Here is a 23,821-nt window from a genome sequence, read left to right on the forward strand (position 1 = left end):
TCTGTAAGAAACAGTTTGAAAACCATTGATATTATTTCAGCCAGGCAAATATTATGTTCCAGATACAACAATCTAAAGTGGAAAACAGTACGTGCTAGTTAAATACTGTTTAAACTCTTAATTTAATCTATAGTTAACACCTTTGAGCGATTTTTTTTCAATGTTTCAGTTCCACTTTAAAGATATTACTAAGGAAATAATAAACTCTAACACAATTTGAGGAAGTTACTTAATAATTCATCCCAATGATTATATTCTTTTTTATTGTTACTTATCAGCCTTATCCTTGTGTAGGCTAGAGGAGTATTTCTTTTTTAGCTTGTTTGTTCTTTCAGAATTTCACACTATGTATTTATATTGATTTTGGTCACAAAACTAAAAAGATCAATTTATAAACTACGAAGAGGGAATAAGTTCTACATTTAAAGATGGCAAGGCAAACATCTTTACTACAGAAGTCAAAATGCAATTAGATGGGTATCTGGCACAGGGTGGGAGAATGTGTTTTACTTTATCTACTCAGGTATAACTGATCTGGGTCTATTCTACACTCAGAACGAATACAGTGCACCCTCTACACATAGGCACACACCACACACAAGCACCTCCTCATTCCTTACCATCTGTAGCTCTACCTAGCCTGTTAGCAGATTGAATCAACACATTTCGACAAAATACAAAAGAAAGTATAGAATGTAGGTGTTCTAACATAGGTAGTGGTTAGTAAAAAAAAGACACATGTTTTCCAAAAGCACTAGATTAAGGATCCTCCAAATTCAAAATCAGCATTTGGATGAGGTTGTTGGATGCCCCCTACTTCTCTTGTTGGCCCTCCCAACTGACCTTTCTGTGGAATTTAGCTTGAAAACCACTGATCAAAGTCAACCTATGCCTTGTCGTTTCTTCTCTAGTCTCTGTTTTTTCCTCTTTTGCTACATTGCTAAACTTTCTAAATCACAATGGGCTGGGCTAGGTGAAAAGAGATGGCTGGTTGAGAAAAATGCCACACACAAACTAGCAAGAAATTTGGAGAAGATGCATAAGAAAGCAACTGTATGTCTTACATTGGTTTAGGGACTGAAAAGTATCCATAGTGTGTGTTCTAAGTGGTTGTGTTTGAACAATGCACATGCACTCCTTGCAATTTCAAAGGAAACTTAGATGAGTTATATTAAAAGTGCTTATGTGTGCAAAAAGGTGCTCAACCAAAAAAATTCTGAGATTCAACTTCCCCTGATTGGGTACACCTATCTCCTGTTTTGAAGGAGACCCTTGAGTCTCCAAGATGTGTGCACATAGCTCTGTTTTTGTGGCTTCCCAAACTTGTAACTACATGCGAACCTGTAAGTATTAAAGTGTGAATACATCTATGATGGGCATATTTAAAACTGTGTATTCCATTTAAGAGTTGAAGGGACATACTTCATAACAGCACTGCTTCAGGCATACTGGAAAAATGCCTACAATCCCAACTCTGCTAGTTAAGATGCAGAGAATGCAGGAAGAAAGTGGCGAATTCTCATCTTTGGTGACAGCAGGCTGCTAAAGGCAATTATACAGGAGGGGGCGTCGACTTCAAATAGAGGCCCTATAATCCTTCCAAGAAAGGACCTTAATAAAGTCATAAAACAATTTAATGATTATTAGACTAAGTGAAAAGTTATTACGTATAAACTGTATTATGTAGAAATTTAAGAAAACTGTAACTGTCTAAATTATTAGCATTAATTATTTTCTCATTTTGTTTTCATTAATTTCATGCATTTAAATAGAAAATTGTGTAAATCAGTCATTGCACAAACTTCATTCTTTAAGAATGCAAGAGTAATAACTTGCAAATTCATAAATAAGTGATTTGGGGCAGTACACAACTATTTCTTATTTGTACAACCATTTTAAAGTAATTTGACATTCTTGGATACCCTATACAGTAATTCAGTGAGTAAAGTTGATGATTATCAACTGATTATATTGCTACTTGTTTCAGACTAAAAAGCAAAATGATTTGCATAAAGTCACAGAATCCATGCCAGAGTTGAAAGAAAATGACATTAGTTGTGTGAAATACAAAACATTTCACTTTTCAGTTAGTATGGTGGCATCATTTAACAATAAGGAATAGTTATGTATTTTTGGAAATCAATGGCTCTGAAATATTCTTGGCTGCTTGATACTTCTCAATAGGATACCATAATCTTAGTCCCCTGAAACATTGTCTTCAACTGATATTAACTTTTATTAAAACTTAATTTTTATTTATGGACTTTTACCATAAAGTTAGTTGTCACTGTGACCAGAAGCAGGACAAATGGAAAAATATTTAAATAAAAGCTAAAATTATTAGATACTGTCTTCAATTAGAAGACTTAATTCTACTTTTATACTTGTTAATTTTCAAAAGATTAAGTACAACCTATCTCCTGTTTTGAGAGAGACCCAATTATCCTGGATTAGGAATTATGTTTAGAATAATGAATAAGGAAAATTTTTGTGTAGCAAATTAGTATCTTCCTGAAAAATGTGTGGAGTACTGTCCCCAATTATTCATTACCTAAGGGGCCTCATGAAGATGCCTACCACTCCAAAAAAATCAATTGGTATTGATGTTGGCATAAGAAAAGAATAGTGAAGAGGCAGATCTTTCCCCAAAAGACAGCATACCTCACTACAAATTTAATATAATAAGTTATTTTTTAGAAAATCAAATATTTGGGATCCTCCAGTCAATGCCCCTTTCCCCAAGCATAAGACTACAAAATAACATTTTTTTCAATGGATTTTAGCTGTTCCAGGCACTGTTTTCTGATTAGCTCTCATCTCTCAACCTCTCCACACCATTTTCCTCAGGCAGTTTAGGGAGGTGTGGAAGAGTATAGAGGCTGAGAAGTATAAACTCCCAAACAGCTCCAACCTCCTAGACAATGTGCATGGACTGCTTTTCTTTCAGTTTCACATGGGGAAATCAGGAAAAACTGTTCCCCTTTTAAAACTCCATGTAGAGGAATGTGAATAACAACCTTTCTTACTCACGGGCCCAACCAGAAATACCAGAGCTCTGGATTTTCCGATCCTGAAACTTAAGTCCTTTGATTATTAAGCCAGGAATTCTCAACCTTTGTTGAGAAGCTCTCTGCAAGAGCTCTACCATAACACACACGCCCACCAGACTCCAAATTCCCATACTCAGAGCCCCAGAATGTGTACTATAAACGCTCTACAGTGATCCTGACACAACGTGGTTTGGGAACAAGGCTAGACTCTCTCTTGACATTCCTTTGATGACCTAAAATTTTATTACTTGGAATTAAATTTTTTTCATTTAAATATTTACAAAAGGCAATCATCGAGATACACTGGTCAAATATGTAATAGATTTTTGATGTGAAGTCTTTGGTTACAAACATAACCCCAATCACAACAATGATTCTTTGGCAAAGTCAATTTACTTTTAAGAGTTACTTTACAATGTGATTTCCAGAAATAAATTGTAATAAATAAGACGAATGTCTATAGGGGAAAAATTATTCCTGCTATTAATGGCAACACTTATTCACTAGGCTACAAAGATAACTAAGTACAGATGCAGAAAAACTTACTTTATGAAGGCATGAGGGACATACTACACAATACCTGGCTATAGCTCCTCATGACTGTCGAGGTCATGGGATGCAAGAAAGGTCTAAGAAAATGCCCAGACCTGAGGAGACTAAGGAGACACAGTGAATATTGTGTCCTAGATGGAATCCTAGAACAGAGAAAGGACATTAGTGGAAAAACTAATGACATCTGAAAAAAGTCTGAAGTCTAGGTAACAGTAACATACTAATACTGGGTTCCTCATTGTGACAAATGTACCATGGTACTATAAGATGTTAACAATGGGAGAAACTGATTGAGGGCTATGTGGAAACTCTCTATTATCTTTGTAACGTTCCTGTACCTCTACAATCATTCCAAAATAAAAAGTTTATTAAAGAATAAATACATTAGCCAAGATCAAATTAAATTGACCTTACATTTCTAGACTATGTGATAGTTTTAACAGCCTATTTATATTGTCTCTGTAATTTGAAAAGCAAAAGAAACACAGTACAAAATGAAACACCTCATTTCTGGGCATGTGCTACGTCTCCACGTTCTGCTCCAGCTTCCCTTTCCACTGCCTCTTTGTTCATTTTGCTTATAACCTGAATCAGAGATCTCTCTGAGGTCAATGACCGACATTATCTATCCCTGCCTAGATATCAGGATAGGTAAATAATCTAATCTCAGTTCTGACCTAATTTAACTTTGTCTCTTATCAGTGTCTCAAATTTATCATCTGCAAATGATTAAACATTTTTTCTTACTGGCTAATTTATGGTGCCAGTCTGGAGCTCTGTGAAACATTCTACCAAAAAGAAAATATTACCATGTAATTGATAATGGTGGCAGCCATTCATTACATAACATTGTGAATTCTCTATACCTCTGATGTAAATTGACTTGTTTAAAGGAACAAACTAGTTTTATGCAGTTTTGAAAGAAAGCTTTGAATATTATTGAGTCTTGCTTAGAAGCCAGTATAAACCTTTAGCCATATCCATGTCTGAATATTTCTGGTATCAATCTGAAGAATAAACACAGAATCCTTTGGCTAGCTAAACTGTTTATGAATGATAAATTCAGTACACTTAGTATGAATGTGAAGATGAAATGCATGCCCTTTTAGAAAGGGTAAATTAATAAGTACAAGGCAGCATTATCCAAGCATACACCTGGTTATTGAGTACTGTAATGCCTCCCCAAATATAATATCGCATTTTAATCTTGAGAATTCAGTTCAATCCAAATGACCAAAATATTTGTGTGTGTCTACTCAGTGCTGAAGTAAAACTTTTAAAACATGGCTGTTTTTCTGGTAAAAAGTAAAAGTTGAATTTGCATAAAGGACAGCTATGATGAACCCCATACAATAAATTCCCTATTATCTGGCATGGTTGGAAAATGAGGTTAATCACATATTCTGGCTTATAGGGAGTTACCATAGAGACTGTGCACATATGATCCATTTCTAAGAATAAAAGAAAGATAATATACACTCAACACTGAAACGACACCGAATGTAATTTAATTTTCCTCTGATGAGTCAGACGCACTTGATGATCCTGCAGTGCCTCAGAATAATCATTGTGAACATCATCAATTATCTATGTACCCTATTTATATAGAAGTGCTAGTTAATGGAGCTTTTCCATTAGCAGAAATCTGAATAATGTGAAGGTTTTCTGGACTTAAAAATACGTATGGTTTTAAGTTGTTGCAAGTTCAATATAATAGCCTATTGCATTTGCAAATAGAGAGATCTGATCAACATAATGACAGTCTTGATGGGGTTATGGAAGGACCAGAAAGATGCATTTGGTGTAAACTAGATAGAAAATTTTATTTTGCTTGTATATTAGTAGCAACATTGCAAAATTCTAACCACCGGGAATCAAAATACTTTTTAAGGAGCTATTCTTATTTTCAATATATATGGTTAGAAAGGGTTATCTTAAAATGACAACAACCTTTTTCCTCTCTTGAATTTCACGATCAATAGAGTTTTACTGATTTACAAACATATTCAAGTTCTCCTGCTCATTATAACTAGTTTTCTACTCTAAAATTCTACAGTATTGTTACATTATCAATAGAAGCATTTCTCAAACTGTGTTCTTTGAAGATTTACTTATTCTGACCTTTTCCTATGGATTCACAAAGTATATCAACACACCAAGGGACTGAAGACTGTTGTAGCTTAAAAAATGAAATAAAACCTTTACATTACAGTACTCAATAACCAGGTATATGCTTGGATAATGCTGCCTTGTACTTATTAATTAACCCTTCTTAAAAGGGCATGCATTTCATCTTCACATTCATACTAAGTATACTGAATTTATCATTCATAAACAATTTGGTTAGCTACAGGATTTCATGTTTCATGTTAGAATTTTGCAATGTTGCTACTGCTTTTTTCCAAGTGTATTTGACCATTCCATTTTTGAAGGATATCTGTCAACATTTCACTGGCATGCAACAGTATCACAAATAATAACCTTAAAGAATAAGTACAAATTCTTTTCATTTTGAAAATGAAAGACAAAACCATTTCATAATTTTCATCTAAAAACGGGATAAGAGGTGGTTAAATTCTGAATTATTACAATATTCTTGAAATTTTACCAATTTTTCTCATCAGTATCTAATCCTGGTAAACTGGATTTTATGATGACCCATAATAGGTGGGCTACTGACCACCAGAGAGCACAGAAACCCATCTGTTCCATTCAGTACAACTAAATTTTGTAGACCTTAATATTTCTATCCCTGATGTATTAATGTTTCCAAAATTTAAAATTGTAAACATATGCAATTTCACCCATTTCTTAAATTACCCACTACCCATTACTTACTCTCTCTCACACACATGCACATAAACAGGCACCTTAGTCTGTATGACCCTAAGTGATGTTAGAGAACTTTAGAAAAATATTCATAATACTTTTGGGTTTCTAAAGTATTCTGGATAAACTTATCTAGTCTGTCTATACTACTCATATTAATTGTTATTTAATCTTCAAATTACCACATGCATTCTACCTGGTTACAAAATAAGCACTCAATGGGAAAAATGTACCCAGTAGAGTTCCCAGGTAAATGTGTTCACTTTAATATTATATCCTAAGGGGTTTGTATGTGTCTGTGTGTGTGAGAGAGAGAAAGAGAGAGACAGAGAGAGTAAGAGAGATTTTTCTGTATAGCCATTCCATCTATAAAAGTAAAGTGAAAAAGAGGAGGACCTCAAAAGCCAACTTTGTGACTTCTAGTGCTTGGGGCAATTGAATTTAACTCATTTTAACATATGGTTAAACCGAAAAAAAGGCCGGGCACGGTGGCTCACACCTGTAATCCCAGTACTTTGGAGGCCAAGGTAGGTGGATCACCTGGGTCAGGATTTCAAGACCAGCCTGGCCAACATGGTGAAACCCTGTCTCTACTAAAAATACAAAAACTAGCTGGGCATGGTGGCAGGTGCCTATAATTCCAGCTACTTGGGAGACTGAGGCAGGAGAATCACTTGAACCTGGGAGGCGGAAGTTGCAGTGAGCTGATATCGTGCCATTGCACTCCAGCCTGGGCAACAGGAGCAAAACTCCATCTTAAAAAAAAAAAAAAAAGGAAAAAGAAAAAAAAGAGACATGTTCTTATAAATAACAGTTTTACCCACCATTCCCTTACATAAAAATGTGGCCACTAGGCTACATTGTATCAGCAATATAGAATGCAGCATAATGCTGCATTACAGCATTATATAGCATGGTCTCCCAAATGCAACTGTACAATTTCCTCACCCCTCACTCTTACCTACTGCTTACAAAGTCCTTCCAGGGTTTCTAACCCTGATCCCTAGAGCACTAGACAAGGTTTGCACTAATAAAATAGGTGTTTATAGCCCAAATTGGAACTGCTTGCTCTGACATACAAGCAGATCATAAAAAACAACCCAAACACCCTTAATTCTGAGGCAAAAATTTAGATTACAAAGGTCTATGGTAATAACATTTTAATAGGTTTAAACCAAATAATTCTAACATCTCTAAAAATAATCAATTTGAAATGCTTAGGATATGGTTCTTTTTTTATAATTAACTCATCTTTGAGCAAACATGTAATGTTGAGTTTAGTATCAGTGTCAATTTCTTAAATATTAAGGTATATGTAGTCTTGTTTGGATTAGTGGGGGGAAAAAAAGCACATTTCCTAAAAGTAACTGTATTGTATATGTCAGGACAGTAGGGGTGGGATTTACACAATTAATGTCCTTTTGGTATTTTCTCTTCCAGTTATAAACAAACAAACAACACAACAACAGAAAGCTCTGTTCTTTACAGACATTAGTAAAAACATACATGTATATTAATAACTATGGCTCTAAGTGGACACTTACTGCTGCGTTTGCATCAATGGCATGTTTGTGCTATCATAGTTGTCTGTGTGTAAAGGAGGTATGATTTCCCCAGTCACAGGGTGGAACACAGGAAGCGTTGACAGGGGCCATGCTATCTCTCTATTCTTGGACATGTCTCGAAGCTCCTTGGTAGATTTCTGAATAGCACTGTGATGAACCAGTTGGATGCTAGGTCAAAAAGAAATAAAACAACATATATTTAAAATCATATATTAACCTGACGGGTCATCAATTTGAAAAAGTTATGAAGTATTTTTATCTTTAAAAATAACAAGACATTATTGCACTTTGGACATTCAATAAACTATTTCAGAAAGTCATACATCTCACATACTTTTAATGTAACAAAACTAAAAATTATAAACTGATTTTAAAATACATGTTTTATTAAACTAAGCTATGAAGCATTGTATTAATATTACTGTCCTAAGTAACAAACTAGTTTTCTATTTATTTTCTATGATTAAGATAAAACTTCCATAGCTTTTATATTTTTGCTTCTGGTGGGGCATTTATAAATACTCACAGAAGTTTCATTTTATGGTAGGTTATTACTGTAGATTCTGGAAAACTTGTATGAAAGGTCTTTTCATCTGTTCTCTGGTTTAGAGAAATGCAGATTGGAAACCACATAGTATAAATGGTAAGTTAATATTCTGAATCTGAAATATTTTAGGTTTAATTTTTATCTGTGTAATCTTATTAAACCCTTTCTAGTTTTAGTTTCTACCCCTCCTAAATATCTCTATTTAGAAAGCAGCTTTCACATTTATGAAATAAACTATGAAAGATGACAAATGAAAAAAAGCTTGACACACATGTATGGAGCATGATGGGCAACTGAGAGGTGGGAAAAAATGATGAAGAAAATAACAGGAAAGAAGACACTTACTCTGGTGTTTGCATGTTTCTCTTTTCCCTAGAAACAAAACAAAATTTATGAATTAAATAATAGCATTGATATTTGGAACATTAAGACTATATGCTCATGGGATCTTGCATGATGTGGAAATGCTGACATTGTTACTATTAAATGCAACCAGGCAGCATTTGCCACCAGGTTTATGACATTACTTGGATGAGTACACATACAGCGATGGAATACTGATGAGAAACACATAGAAAAATGAAAAAAAATGGAGATTAAGAATCAAGGCCTTGATTGAAATAAACTCTATGACATAATGAAATCAAGCTACATGTAAAAATGAAAGAATTTGTTACTTGCTGCTTTATTAAATTTTTATCCTTTCCTTTGTCGCCCTGACTTCCAGATAATCTTGGGAGATTACCTTAATTGACATAGATGTCCTGAAAGTACTAACTATTCATGAAGTGAAGAGTTGTTACTCAAATTATACCTTATTTTCATTAATTTACTCCTTCGTTGGGTTTTAAAAATACATTTTATACATTTAGATTGTGTTACCCTGTTTGACGGCAGAATGATTTCAAGAGTTTTGACCATCACTTCTGGTCAAACTAACACGATTAATTTTTTTAAGTGCAATTACTATGTCAGTAGATTCTGCAGTCTCTGCTCATTACAAGATGGCTTGTATAACCAAAATATCTAGCCTCAATTATTCTTGGGACTGTTTTGCCAGTGTGAATTTACATCTAGCCTTAATAATTTTTGAATAAAGTTATTATATCCCCTAACTTGATTTACTAGACTCAAAACTATTTTAATTCATTTTAAAGGAATAAAGTATTGCAGTTTGGACACAATTTCAATTCATTTACAAAGTGTTTTATGAACTAAAATGAAATTTCACTTTTAATGGAAACTTCTATGTTGTTATCTTAGCAGGATCTCTAATTTTCTTATTAGTTTTAAAGTACTCACACGCCTTCCCGTCGGCAGCACATGATATAAGCAAGTATTAGAAAAAGGACCAGTGCTACTGCCGAGGGCACAGCCAGTGTAATTAGGAAATCCGTGTAATAGTCTCTGCTTTTCAAAGAATCAGAAGGGGGTTTGTATTCCCCACCATCAGGTAAAATCCCCTCTCCACGAATCACTTCCTGATAGGTGGACACTTGCTTTGTTTTATCAACCTGATACAAAAGAAGACAATTACACAACAAATTAATCATTGCAAACATTATGAGATTTTAAGATCTGGATACACTAAAACATTCTTTGACAAATTGTCTAAAAAGCCATCTTTTCCAATTACTTTATCACCGTGAATTTGCAAGTATTTATTGGAGGCAGGGAATGTAATGAATGAAAGTAATAAAGGCTTTACTTTGGTCTACTTTCTATGTTCTTCCTAAAACACATATACATATACATTTACATGTGTACATATTTAACATGTGTGTACCTATGCGTGTAGTTGTTCGTTTTCAGTTTCCTTCCTCTAAAGCAGCAGTCCTTTACACTACCATGTAAATGTCTTATTTCCTAGTGGCAAAGCTCAAGTGCAGATTTTACCAAACCTAAAACTGGCTGAAAACCAGGTATGCACGTATTTGTTCTAAGGTTAGCGACAGAGAAAAGTGTGAGGGGGAGGGGGTGGAAAGAGGGACAATTTCCAAACATGTTGTCCTTGATCTTTCTGCCTTCCAGCTGACAGAAGTAACTTTTATGGAAGATAGTCTAGGGAATATGGAACCTATTCCAGTCTTACTTAATTCTATCCCAGTATCAAAAAAAAACTACAACAGTTGCACTATGTTAATTTACCTCCACATTAACTGTGCTGCTTTCACTGAGTTGCATTTAATTATGCTAAGGTTTTTATTGAAGGACACTAAAAATGTAGCCATGTGAAATTTGCTACTACATTTGCTACTAAAATAAAATGCTGGGGAGAATTAGTTGTAGCATTATTCAGTATCTTCTCCCAAAATGTAAATGACGAGTTGATGGGTGCTGCGGAGTTAATGGGTGCAGCACACCAACATGGCACATGTATACATATGTAACAAACCTGCACGTTGTGCACATGTACCCTAGAACTTAAAGTATAATTTTAAAAAAATGGCCGGACGCGGTGGCTCACGCCTGTAATCCCAGCACTTTGGGAGGCCGAGACGGGCGGATCACAAGGTCAGGAGATCGAGACCACGGTGAAACCTCGTCTCTACTAAAAATACAAAAAATTAGCCGGGCGCGGTTGTGGGCGCCTGTAGTCCCAGCTACTCAGGAGGCTGAGGCAGGAGAATGGCGGGAACCCGGGAGGCGGAGCTTGCAGTGAGCTGAGATCCGGCCACTGCACTCCAGCCTGGGCGACAGAGCGAGATTCCGTCTCAAAAAAAAAAAAAAAGAAAAAGAAAAATTTTGTTAATAATATAGTGTTAGTGAAAACTTGTTTTCTGCCAAGGAATTGATGTGCCTCCTTTTTAGAATGAGAACTAAATATGAATTTCATTTTTTTTGTCCTACACATTAGGCAGCTTGTCCAACACAGCCTTATGCTTGTTTTTGGGGGGTGAAATTTAGGTCCTGATTTTCCACTTCTTTTATATTTTATTTATTATGTTTATTGTATGACTCTTGTTTAACCTTCTGAAATCTTTTGTGGCAAGATGTGGCATAAAAATAAATACACGTAAAATAAAAAATAAAAATTCCCAACCTTTCCACTTATAAAGCCTTAACAGATAAACAAAAATCTTCAAGGTATATATCATTTTTTAACTTTTAGAGATTGGGTAATAGTCTTAAACTCATTTTCCAGAACAACCACAAGTAACATGGCATTGTTAGGGTCTGCTGTCCACCGATGATGCTGGGAGAGGAATCTAAGTTATGGTTGCAGCTGCTCAGTCTCCTGTACCCCTGTATCATTAGCACCATGATTGAAATATTGAGCATATTTGCCTATAACAATAATTTTACTTGATTTAGGAAGGCAAAGAAGGCCATTTTTCTAAAGACCATGAGACAAGAGGCATGAGAAGAAGAGTTCAAGGCAAAAGGCCACAAGGAGTGCTAAGTGTTGCAGTGTGAGTAATATGTTCTCCAGGATGCAGCTGGCTCTCTAAGACATGAAGTGATAGTTGTGTTTATGTGTCAGTAACTTTGTTAAAATGTCAGCTTTAAACTTAGATCTAATTCACTCACCACCAATCATAAAGAGTTGAAAGAAGTTAAATCTAAAAGGACACTAAAGAATTAAAACATCAGTTGGATACATTAATATGAAAAGTAAAAAGAAAAAACAAAGAATTAAAACAACCCTCCTACCTTTCAGACAACAGGATCAAAATATTATATACAGACATAATATAAAATATACAAACATATATAAAATATTACACATCTTACATATATTTGAAACCTTACATTTTCCTAAATCTGTTAACATGCAAATTCAAATGTGATTTGGAAAGAAATATTATTTTTATGAATTATGGGTAAGATTCTAACTTCACTCGAAATTGTCTCTTGTTTCTTGGACTTTCCCTATAATTTGAGTTTTCAGAACATTAAATCATAGCACAATATTGCTTTATTTTCAGATTTATTATTGTACTCCATCCTGTCCTTCCAAAGTGGGTTAGTGGCAGAATATTTAAGAAGAATCATTCTGCACATATCATACTAACTCCATTATCTGTGCTCATTAGCAGCTATATGGATGTCCAGGGGGTTCATTTGGACCACCTGCCAAGCTAATCCAGCCCCAGCAACTAATCAAGGACAGAATAAGTACAAAAGTGGATATATTCTTTCCTAAATGGATGCACTGTCAATGAGCTTTCCAGATCCTTAATCTGAAGGGAAGTCAACTGCAGTTCAAGTAAACCCAGGATTTATTCCTAAAAGCAATTCAGGTTTTAGTCAAAAGTTAACTCCAGTCACATCATTTTTAATTAAACTTGCAAAAACAAAATAAAAACTTACCAATGAAATTTTGCACCAGTCAATGTAAAATTGAGTACGAAATTTTTTATCACATGTTATTACAGGCTCCATTTCTTGACTACATCGCAATTGATTCTGTGGATTTTCAACTTCTCGTAAACAAGAAGAAAACGGGACATCTGCACCAACCATGACATAAACGCTGTAAAAATGTGAAACTCTCAGGTTATCCTTTAAGAAAATTGAAAACACTAAAAAACAATCTACCTTGAAAGCAGGATTTAGCCTTTTGAATTGAGAGATTAACTAGACTCATCCCTGAGGTAGGGGCCTAGGCTTTAAAAACAATGATTCCTGTAGGGTCTTCCTTTCATTCATTCCTTTATTCAGCCAATATTTACTGAGCACTTTGGTATACCAGATACTCTCTCCATTCTATGTTAATTTCTAAAAGCTTTATTTCATCCTATTTATTTTCATTCAGTATAAACATGCGTCATATTCTGATTACTATATTTAGTAATTACTATATTTAGTAGACTACTTACATTAAAAAATTATCCTTAAGGTAAATTACTTAGAAAATAACCCCACTACTACAATAATAAATAACTAAGTAGTACATTTCACTTAATTTTCTTATAATAAAACTCTTAGATTACATCCCTGGAAGTATGGAGCTTTGGGTAGACATCGCTATTTTACCTACCAGTTCAGTCAGTTTTTCTACTACACAAACCCCTATATGCTTGGTCTCTCATCAGAAGGCCTTGCAATCTTTTATCTAAGACATTAATATAAGAGTAAAATTATTGTTTGGTAAACACAAAGAGGCAAACAAAATCTATTTTGTTAGTGTAGGGGAGTTATGGGGAAAGACCTCTACTTAATTGACTGAAAAGATTTCACAACAGAAAATAGTGACAACAATATTTAAATAATCTTGGAGCAGCTTGAGAAGATAGGAATCTCATTGGCCTTTCAAAAGAAAAAAGAAAACTAGGAAAATACTCCAAGTAAATACCATTCCTTTTCATAATGACAATGCTAAGAAAAAGATGACAATGTAAAATGAAATAAAACCATCAAAATTCCAGCTACCTTCTTTGCAGAAGTTGACTAGCTGATCCTAAAATTCCTAAGGAATTTCATAGCACCCAGAATAGCCATACACACACACACACATTTTGATAAGGAAAAACAAATTTGTAAAACTCACAATTCCCAATTTGAAAACTTACTCAGAGCTACAGTAAGCAAGTCATCTGGTATGGGCATAGGGACAGACATACAGATCAATGGAATAGAACTAAGAATCCAGAAATAAACTCTCATATTTAATAAATGATTATTATCACAGGTACCAAGACAATTCAAAAAGGAAAGAATAATTGTTATAACTAATGGTGCTGGAAAAACTGGATATCCACATATCCTGTCCTACCTAAAAAGGCAGATGAGAAGCATATGTGAAATTCATGGTCCTGAGGCATAGGCTCACTAAAAGATTGAGAACGAATCATAGGATTACAGAATTCTTCCCCTCCCACAACACCTGACCACCATATTACTAAAGGTCTACTTATAGTCAAATTCCTTTTACTCCATACATTAGTCTGGCTATCAAGAAAAAAATTATAAAACATACTATACAGCAAAAAAAAAAAAAAAAAAAACAGTTTGAAAAGACTGAACAAGCATCAAACCAGACAGAGATGGCAGAGATGTTGAAATTATCAGACCAGAAATTTAAAACAACATGACTAATATGCGGAGGGCTCTAATGAGTAAAGTGAAACTGCTTTGCAAGAAATGTTAAAATAACTTCTGTTGAGAGATGGAAAAAGATATAGGTCAGAAACCGAGATCTACATAAAGAAAAGTAGAGCATCAGAGAAGGAATAAGTGAAGATAAAACCTTTTATTTTTCTTAATTGATCTAACAGATGACTTGTTTAAAATAATATCTACAATTTATTCACCCGTGTATCCATAAATGTATATATCTATATGTTTATATACACATATATAAGCAAAATAAATGACAGCAATGATACAAGAGAGATGAGGGAGAGACAGGGATTATTTTGTTATCATAAGATACCTGCAATACCTAGGAAGTATTATAGTGTTATTTGAAAGTGAACTTGGATTGGTTTTATATGTATATTGCAAACGCTAAGACAATCACTGAAAGAAAGTTTAAAAAATACAACTGATAGGTTAAAAGAGGAGAGAAAGCAATCATAAAAATTGCTCAATGAAAACTATAAAAAGTGGGAAAAGAGTGAAAGACAAAAATAGAAACAAAAAACAAAGGCAACAAACAGAAAGCAGTAACAAATATGGTTATTTTATTTTATTTTATTTTGTTATTTTATTTTTGAGGCAGAGTCTCGCCCTGTCATCCAGGCTGGAGTGCAGATCTCGGCTCACTGCAACTTCCGCCTCCTGGGTTCAAGCGATTCTCCTGCCTCAGCCTCCCAAGTAGCTGGGACTACAGGTGCCCACCACCACACCCAGCTAATTTTTGTATTTTCGGTAGAGATGGGTTTTTACCATGTTGGCTAGGCTGGTCTCGAACTCCTGACCTCAGGTGATCTGCCTGCCTCTGCCTCCCAAAGTGCTGGAATTACAGGCATGAGCTACCATGGCTTGCCTCAATAATCACTTTAATCATCCATGGTCTAAATCTAAATACCCCAATGAAAAGACAGAGACTGTCAGAGTGGATTGAAAAACAAGATCCAACTATACTCTGTTTACAAAAAATACCTACTTTAAATATGAAGACACATATACATTAAAAGTAAATGGGTGGAGAAAGATATACTATGCTAACAATAACTCTAAAAAGCAGGAGGAGCTATATTAATTTCAGACAGAGCCAACCTCATAGCAAGGAAACGTATCAGAGACAAAGAAAGGCATTACATAATGATAAAGAGGTCAATTCTTTAAGAACATAAATCACTCCTTAATGTGTATGTGCCTAATAACAGTGCATCAGAATACATGAGGCAAGAGCTGATAGAAGTGCAAAGAGAAACAGATGAATCTACTATTATAGTTGGACATTTCAACATCTCTCTATCAGAAATGGACACAACCAGCAGGCAGAAAATTGGTAAAGACATAGTGAAACTCAGTATCATCATTAGTCGACAGGTTTTAATAGACACTTAGAGACTACTTCATCCAAAAATAGCAGAATACACATTCTTCTTAAGTTCACATGAAACATTTAACAACATTCCAGACCATAAAAAATTAACAAATTTAAAAGAATGGAAATCATATACTGTCTGCTCTCAGACCACAGTAGAATTAAACTGGAACTCAATATCAAAAGATAACTGAAAAACCCCAAACTACTAGGAGACTAAGCAACATCCTTCAAAAATAGCACATGGATTAAAGGAGAAATCTTGGATGAAACCTGAAAATATTCTGAATTAAATGAAAATGAAACCATAACTTATCAAAATGTTTACAATTCAGCAAAAGCAATACTTAGAAGGAAATTCATAGCATTGAATGCATACATTAGAAAAGAAGAAAGATCTAAAATCAACAATTGAAACTTCCCCCTCAGGAAACTAGAAAAAGAAGAACAAGTCAAATCCAAAGTAAGCAGAAGAAAAAAATAATAATAAAAATCAGATAATCTGCACAGGGCCTATATGTAGTAAAGAAATTGAATCAATAATTAATATTCTAAAAAAGAAAGCATCAGGTACAGATGGGTTCATTGTTGAATTCTACCAGACATTTAAAGGAGAAATTATGCCAACACTCTACAATATTTCTCAGAAGACAAAAGCCAAAAGAATACTTCCTATCTCATTCTGTGAAACCAAAATTACCTTAATACCAAAACCAGAAAACAACATTACATGAAAAGAAACTACACACCATACCAGCATCTCTCATAAACACAGGTGCAAAAATCCTCAACAAAATATTAGCAAATCAGATTCAACAACGTATAAAAGGAATTATACACAATGATCAATTGGGACTTTCCCCAGTTATGCAAGGCTAGTTCAACATCCAAAAATCAGTTAATATCACATCAACAGGCTAAAGAAGAAAAATCACATGACATCATCAGCAGATGCAGGAAATGCATTTGACAAAATCCAATGGCAATTTGTGGAAAAAAAAAATTCTTAGTAAATTAGGAATAGAGAAGGATTTCCTCAATTTGACACCTACAGCTAACATTACTCTAAATGATGAGAAACTTGAAGTTTTCCCACTAGCATCAGGTAAAAGTTAAGAATGTTGCCTCTCATCACTGTTTTTTAACATCATACTGGAAGTCCTAACTAATGTAATAAAAGACAAAAAGATAATAAAAAGTATACAGATTTGAAAAGATCAAATACTATCTTTGCAGATGATATGATTCAAAAGAATTGATTAAAAACTCCTAAAACTAGTAAGTGATTACAGCAAGGTTGCAGGAATCAGTAATAACCTTCCAAAACAGAAAGCATCAAAATACATGAGGCAAGAGCTGATACAGCTGATAGTAAGATTAATATGCTAAAGTCAATCACTTTCCTAGAACACGTAGAACTTGAAATTAAAAACACAGGCCGAGTGTGGTGGCTAACACCTGTAATCCCAGCACTTTTGGAGGCCGAGGCAGGTGGATAACCTGAGGTCAGAAGTTTGAGACCAGCCTGGTCAACGTGGCAAAACCATCTCTACTAAAAATACAAAAATTAGCTGGGCATGGTCACACCTGTAGTCCCAGCTTCTCAGGAGGTTGAGCCAGGGGTTGAATCCGGCAGGCAGAGGTTACAGTGAGCCAAGATTGTGCCACTGCACTCCAGCCTAGGCGCAGAGTACCCTCCAAAATAAAATACTTATATATAAATATAAGTCTAATAAAATAGGTACAAGATCTGTATGAGGAAAATTACAAAACTGATTAAAGAAATCAAAGAAGAACTAAATAAATGGAGAGATATTCCATGTTTATGGATAGGAAGACTAAATATTGTCCTTATGTCAGTTCTTTCCAAATTAATTATAGATTCAATGTAATCTCAATCATAATCTCAGCAAGTTATTTTGCAGATATTAACAAACTTATTCTAAAGTTTATATGGAGAAACAGAAGACCCAGAATAGCCAAAACAATATTGAAGGAGAAGAACAAATTTTGAGGACACTACCCAACATCAAGATTTACTATAAAGCTACAGCAATCAAGACAGTGCAGTATTGGGAAACAACTGACAAAACAGATCAATGGAACAGAATACACATTTAGAAATAGACTCACATAAATCTATTCAAGTAATCTGTGGTAAAGGAGCAAAGGCAATACAATGGAGGAAAGACAGTCTTTCGAATAAATGGTGTTGAAAAAGCTAGACTTATACATGTAAAAAATGAATCTAGACGCATATGCCCTTCACAAAAATTAACTCAAAATGCATCACAGATCTACATGCAAACTGCAAAACTATGAAACTCCTAGAAGATAATAGAGGAGAAAATCGAGATGACCTTGGATTTGATGATGACTTTTTAGTTACAACACCAAAGGCACAATCCATGAAAGAAAGAACTGACGAGATGGACTTAATTAAAATTAAAATTTTCTCTTCTGCAAAAGACTCCCAGTAATACAAGAAGCCACAGACTAGAAGGAAATATTTGCAAAATGCATATCTGATAAAGGACTGTTATTCAAAAAACACTTAAAACATAAAACAACAAACAATCCAATTAAAAATGGGCCAGAGGCCTGATGCAGTGGCTCAAGCCTGTAATCTCCGCACTTTTGGAGGCCAAGGTGGGCAGATCACTTGAGGCCAGGTGTTTGAGATCAGCCTCACCAACATGGCGAAACCCCATCTCTACTGAAGATACAAAAATTATCTGTGTTTGGTGGCATGCTCCTATATTCCCAGCTACTTGACTTGGGAAGCTGAGGCATGAGAATCTCTTGAACCCAGGAGGCAGAGGCTTCAGTGAGCCAAGATCACAACCCTGCACTCCAGCCTGGGCGATACAGTACGACTCTGTCTTAACAACAACAACAACAAAAAAAAGCCAGAGACCTTAACAGACGCCTCACCATAGAAGATATACTCGTGGTAAATATGCACATGAAAAGATGCTCCACTTCACATATCATCACAGAAAGACAAATGAAAACAGTGAGATATGCAACACACAGATTGGCCAAAATCCAGAACAGTGGCAATATCAAATGCTGGCAAGGATGTGAAGCAACCAACTTTTATTCATTGCTGGTGGGAATGCAAGATGGTGTAGCCAATTTGGAAGACAGCTTGGCAGTTTCTTACAAAATAACATACTTTTACCATATGATCCAGCTATCACTCTCCCTATATTTACCCAAAGGAGTTAAAAACTTACTTCCACACAGAAGCCTGCACATGGATGTCTATAGCAGCTTTGTTCATGACTGCCAAAATGTGGGGACAACCAAGATGTCCTCCAGTAGGTGAATGATAATTAAACTGTGGTACATCCAGAAAATGGAATATTATTCAGTGCTAAAAAGGAATAAGCTATCTAGTCATGAAATGGTATGGAAGAAACTTAAAAGCATATTACTAAGTGAAATAAGCCAATATGGAAAGGCTACAGACTATATGATTCCAATTATATGACATTCTGGAAGAAAAACCACTATAAAGACAGTAAAAACATCAATGATTGCCAGAAGTTGGGGGGAAGGAGGGATGAACAGGTGGAACATAGATGACTTTTAGAGCAGTGAAACTACTCTGTATGATACTATAATGGTGGAAACATGTCATTATACATTTGTCCAAACCCACAGAATGTAAACCACTAAGAGTGACACCTAATGTAAGGTAGGGACTTTGGGTGATAGTGATTTGTCAATGTAGGTTCATCATTTGTAACAAATGTACCACTCTGGTGAGGGATGTTGATAATGGGGGAGGCGATGCAAAAGTAATATCTGCACCTTACGCTTAATTTTTCTATAAACCTAAAAATTCTCTAAAAAATAGTATACACACAAAAAATTCAAAGACTTTAAGAGCTAAAACTATTACACTCTGAGAGGAAAACAGGCATAAATATGACCTTGGATTAGGCAATGATTTTTTAAAATATGACACCAAAAGCTCCAGCAGTAACAGAAAAAAAAAATAGATAAATTGAACTCTATCAAAATAAAAAAAGTTCTGTGCTTCAAAGAACACCATTAAGAAAAGTGAAGACAATCCATGAAATAGGAGAAAATATCTGCAAATCATATATTTAATAAAGGACTTGTATATAGAACATATAAAAGACTCTTACAACTTGATCAAAAGATGAATAATTCAATTAAAAATGGCAAAGGATATGAATAGACCTGTTTCCAAAAATGATATCTAGATACCTAATACACATATGAAGAGATGCTCAGCATCACTGGCCATCAGCAAAATAGAAATCAAAACCACAATGAGATACCACTTCACTTTCACTAGGATGGTTATAATCAAAAAGACAGATAATAGCTAGTGCTGGTGAAGACGTGGAACAGTTGGAACTCTCCTATTTTGCTGGTGGAAATGTAAAATACATCTGCTTTGGAAAACAGTCTGGCAATTCTTCCAAATGTTAAATATAGAGTTACCATATGACCCAGCAACTCGATTCCTAGGGATATACTTAAGAAAAGTGAAAATATATGTCTACACAAAGACTTGTACATGAATGTTCACAATGACATCGTTCATAATAGTCAACAAGTGAAAACAACCCAAATGCTCATCAGCTTATAAATGGATAAACAAAAGGTGGCATATCCATAAAACAGAATATAACTCCATGATTAAAAATGAAATACTAATTTATTCTACAACATAGATGAAACTTGAAAATGTTATACAAAGTGAAAGAAGCCAGTCACAGAAGACCATGCATTATATAATTCCATTTATACAAAATGTCCAGAATAGGCACTTTATAGAGACAGCAAATACCATAGTGGCTGCCTAGGGGTGGGGGTGGTGGTGACTGCTAATGGGTACAAAGGTGGGTGTGTGGTGTTGGGATAATAAAAACTTTCTAAAATTGATTATAATAATGATTGCATGACTTTGTGAATTTACTAAAAATCATGATTTAAAATTGTACATTTTGGATAGGTGCATTGTATGATATGTGAATTATATCTCAATAAAGCTATTATTTTTAAAAAATGAAATAAAAGTACAGCACAAAAGTTCAAAGCTATGTAAATGTAAATATGAAGTCATGACCAAGCCTGAGATGACAACTGTGTTCAAGAGTATGTTCACACAAATTCATTTGCTCTTCACATCAAATTTGTATTAGGATTTAAGACTAATTTGAAAGATTATTTTTTAAAAAACCTATTGTACCTTTGGGAAACAAATAGTAAATAATTGACTAAAATTAAAGATCAAATTAAAAATTCAGAACAAAAGTAGATATGAGAAACTATTGGTATTTAGATGATCAGTGGATATAAACATATTCAATTTAAAACAAGTTATTACTTTTAAGCCTTGCATACATTCAGTTTCTATCCTCTTAATAACTACCAAGCCAACACCGTATTTTTCCTTGGTAATTGTGAAATATATTTGTAAGGACAGAGATAAAATGAATGTTTCTTACAACTGTTAATGGCCCTCTTGCTTAGACAAGACATTGATTTGTATTTGCAATTAGTAAGTTTTTTGTTTTTTTTTTTTTTTGAGACAGAGTCTCGCTCTGTCGCCCAGGCTGGAGTGCAGTGGCCGGATCTCAGCTCACTGCGAGCTCCGCCTCCCGGGTTTACGCCATTCTCCTGCCTCAGCCTCCGAGTAGCTGGGATTACAGGCGCCCGCCACCGCGCCCGGCTAGTTTTTTGTATTTTTTAGTAGAGACGGGGTTTCACCGTGTTAGCCAGGATGGTCTCAATCTCCTGACCTTGTGATCCACCCGTCTCGGCCTCCCAAAGTGCTGGGATTACAGGCTTGAGCCACCGCGCCGGGCCGTAAGATTTTTAATTAATTCCTTTCAAGGTAACATGAATGGGCATAAGAGATTTTCATGCTTTGAAATGTTTCTTTCCTTAAATTATAAAAGCAATATAAAAACATTAAAGAAAATCTGAGGTATAAAAGCAAATCTCATTTATATTGCCAAGAGAACTATTTTCATTTTCCAATGTACCTTGCAGAATATTTTTCAAATGCATATATTTTAATCTAATTGCAATAATCTCTAAAATATAATTGTGTGTCCTGCTTTTTCACTTACTACATCTAAGCATATTCCACATTGTAGTCTTTGTAATTATAGTTTTATGGCAATATAATTTTTTAAGTACATATGATTTATTTTGCAATTATTTCAGAGTTGGACAACTAAGTTGCTTCCAATTTTTTGAAGTTATAAATAATATTACAAAGACTATCACTGCATATTCTTTAATGTGACTATCCTAAAAGAGAGGTCTAGAAGTGGAAACATTTTTATGACAGTTGACACATATTGCCAAATTACTTTCATCTCTACTTGGATGATCCATAAGCTTTTCAACTTAATATGTTCCAAACTGAGCTCATCATTACTCCACCCCACCTCCACCTGTTCCTCCTTCTATCTTCTCTCTCGGTGATTGACATCCCCAAATGCTCAAGTCATGAACTCAAGCACCATCTCTTTGACTCCTCTCCTTCTCTCCACATATTTAATCCATCATCAGTCTCTGACATTTACCCTGAAATAACTCTCATACACACCTGTCCACTTTGTTTTGTCCCACTGCTAGAACTGTAGTTCTAGTCACCATCACCTTCCAAAGGGAGTGAAGGAACAGCCCCTTAATGGTGCTCCTTGAACCTAGTCTTTGCCACTGTCCTCAAGTAGCCTATTGGCTAAATGAATGCATGAATGAAAAGCATTATACCAGTTTAAAAACAAACGGAACACAAATGTCATGCTCAAAAGCAGTAGATATTGGATTTGTCTCATTCAGTTTTTCTAAAAAGTATATTTATGGCTTCTTTTATAGAATCACTAAGTTTGAACATGCTAGCTTTTTAAAATATGTAATTTTGTCCGAGTCCATGTGTAAAAATAATAACTATGCTACACATGCTAAAATTATGTTTTTTGTAATCTGTTGTTTTCCTTTCACCAAGTTTTTGATATGTCAAAATTTTAAATTTGTATGAAGTAAAATGAGAATGATCTTTACCTTTATGACCCTACCACATGTTTTCAAAATTTCAAATGTGTATAAACAGATGAGACAGGAGGCTATTATCAAGTATAAGACTCTCAATGAATGCTAACAAAACCTGGTACTTCAAAATATTAGAGACTGGAGTACACTAGATAGAGTTGTTTCTTGTGAAGAATTTTTTCCTTTCAATTTGAACAATTCAATTTCTCTTCTTTGAGGTAAAATGCATTTATTGAGGCCTTTAGATTTATAATGTGAAGAAACAAGTAATGGTAAATAATTTAAGTCAAAACTCCACCTTTTACAGCAATAACCAAATAAATGGATCCAATGATTGTATTTTTTCCTAATTGTCCAATTAATGAACATATTTTGTTATTTTATGTATATAGAAGATAAAAGACAGTTTAGAGAAGAATATGTCCATATATGTTACATGTTGCCTGGGAAATGTTGAGCTCTCAAAAGCAGCAGCACCAAACTTCCTGCCTTTTCTTCCACCCTGCTTCTTTTTAATGTACATATCTGCAATTAATCAATAAAATTAAGATGAAAAATAAAGAATGAAAGATGTATGGGATTATAGCGAAACACATATAATAAAATAAACAAGTGAAAAAGTCACCAGAAATTAGGAAAACATTGAAAACTCGACAGGACTAATAATTATCTTGCAAGCCAGAGCACTGCATTTGGCACTGAATTTTCTTGTACCCAAATTGAAATTAAAAAAAAAAAAACACAGTAAATGTCACAGTGCTCATCATTAGAGAGAGGAAAGCATGAC

General features: G+C 34.6%; 1 protein-coding gene across 17 annotated transcripts in view; it reads right to left on the reverse strand.

Annotated features, from left to right (window-relative positions):
• SGCE (sarcoglycan epsilon) overlaps positions 1–23,821 on the reverse strand; it is a 71,846-nt gene that overhangs the window by 5,569 nt on the left and 42,456 nt on the right. For 12 of the 17 annotated variants that reach the window (XM_021936024.2, XM_017956949.3, XM_021936019.2 and 9 more), the window contains 4 exons: positions 12,858–13,020; positions 9,846–10,057; positions 8,889–8,915; positions 7,976–8,164 (listed from right to left, as the gene is read on the reverse strand). In XM_021936024.2, the coding sequence (XP_021791716.1) occupies positions 7,976–8,164; positions 8,889–8,915; positions 9,846–10,057; positions 12,858–13,020 (591 nt within the window). The remainder of the gene's footprint in view (positions 1–7,975; positions 8,165–8,888; positions 8,916–9,845; positions 10,058–12,857; positions 13,021–23,821) is intronic. The other 5 variants (XM_021936028.2, XM_021936023.2, XM_021936020.2 and 2 more) reach the window with 1 other exon arrangement.

This window comes from Papio anubis, chromosome 4 (assembly GCF_008728515.1).
Source record: "Papio anubis isolate 15944 chromosome 4, Panubis1.0, whole genome shotgun sequence".
NCBI classification, from domain to species: domain Eukaryota; kingdom Metazoa; phylum Chordata; class Mammalia; order Primates; family Cercopithecidae; genus Papio; species Papio anubis.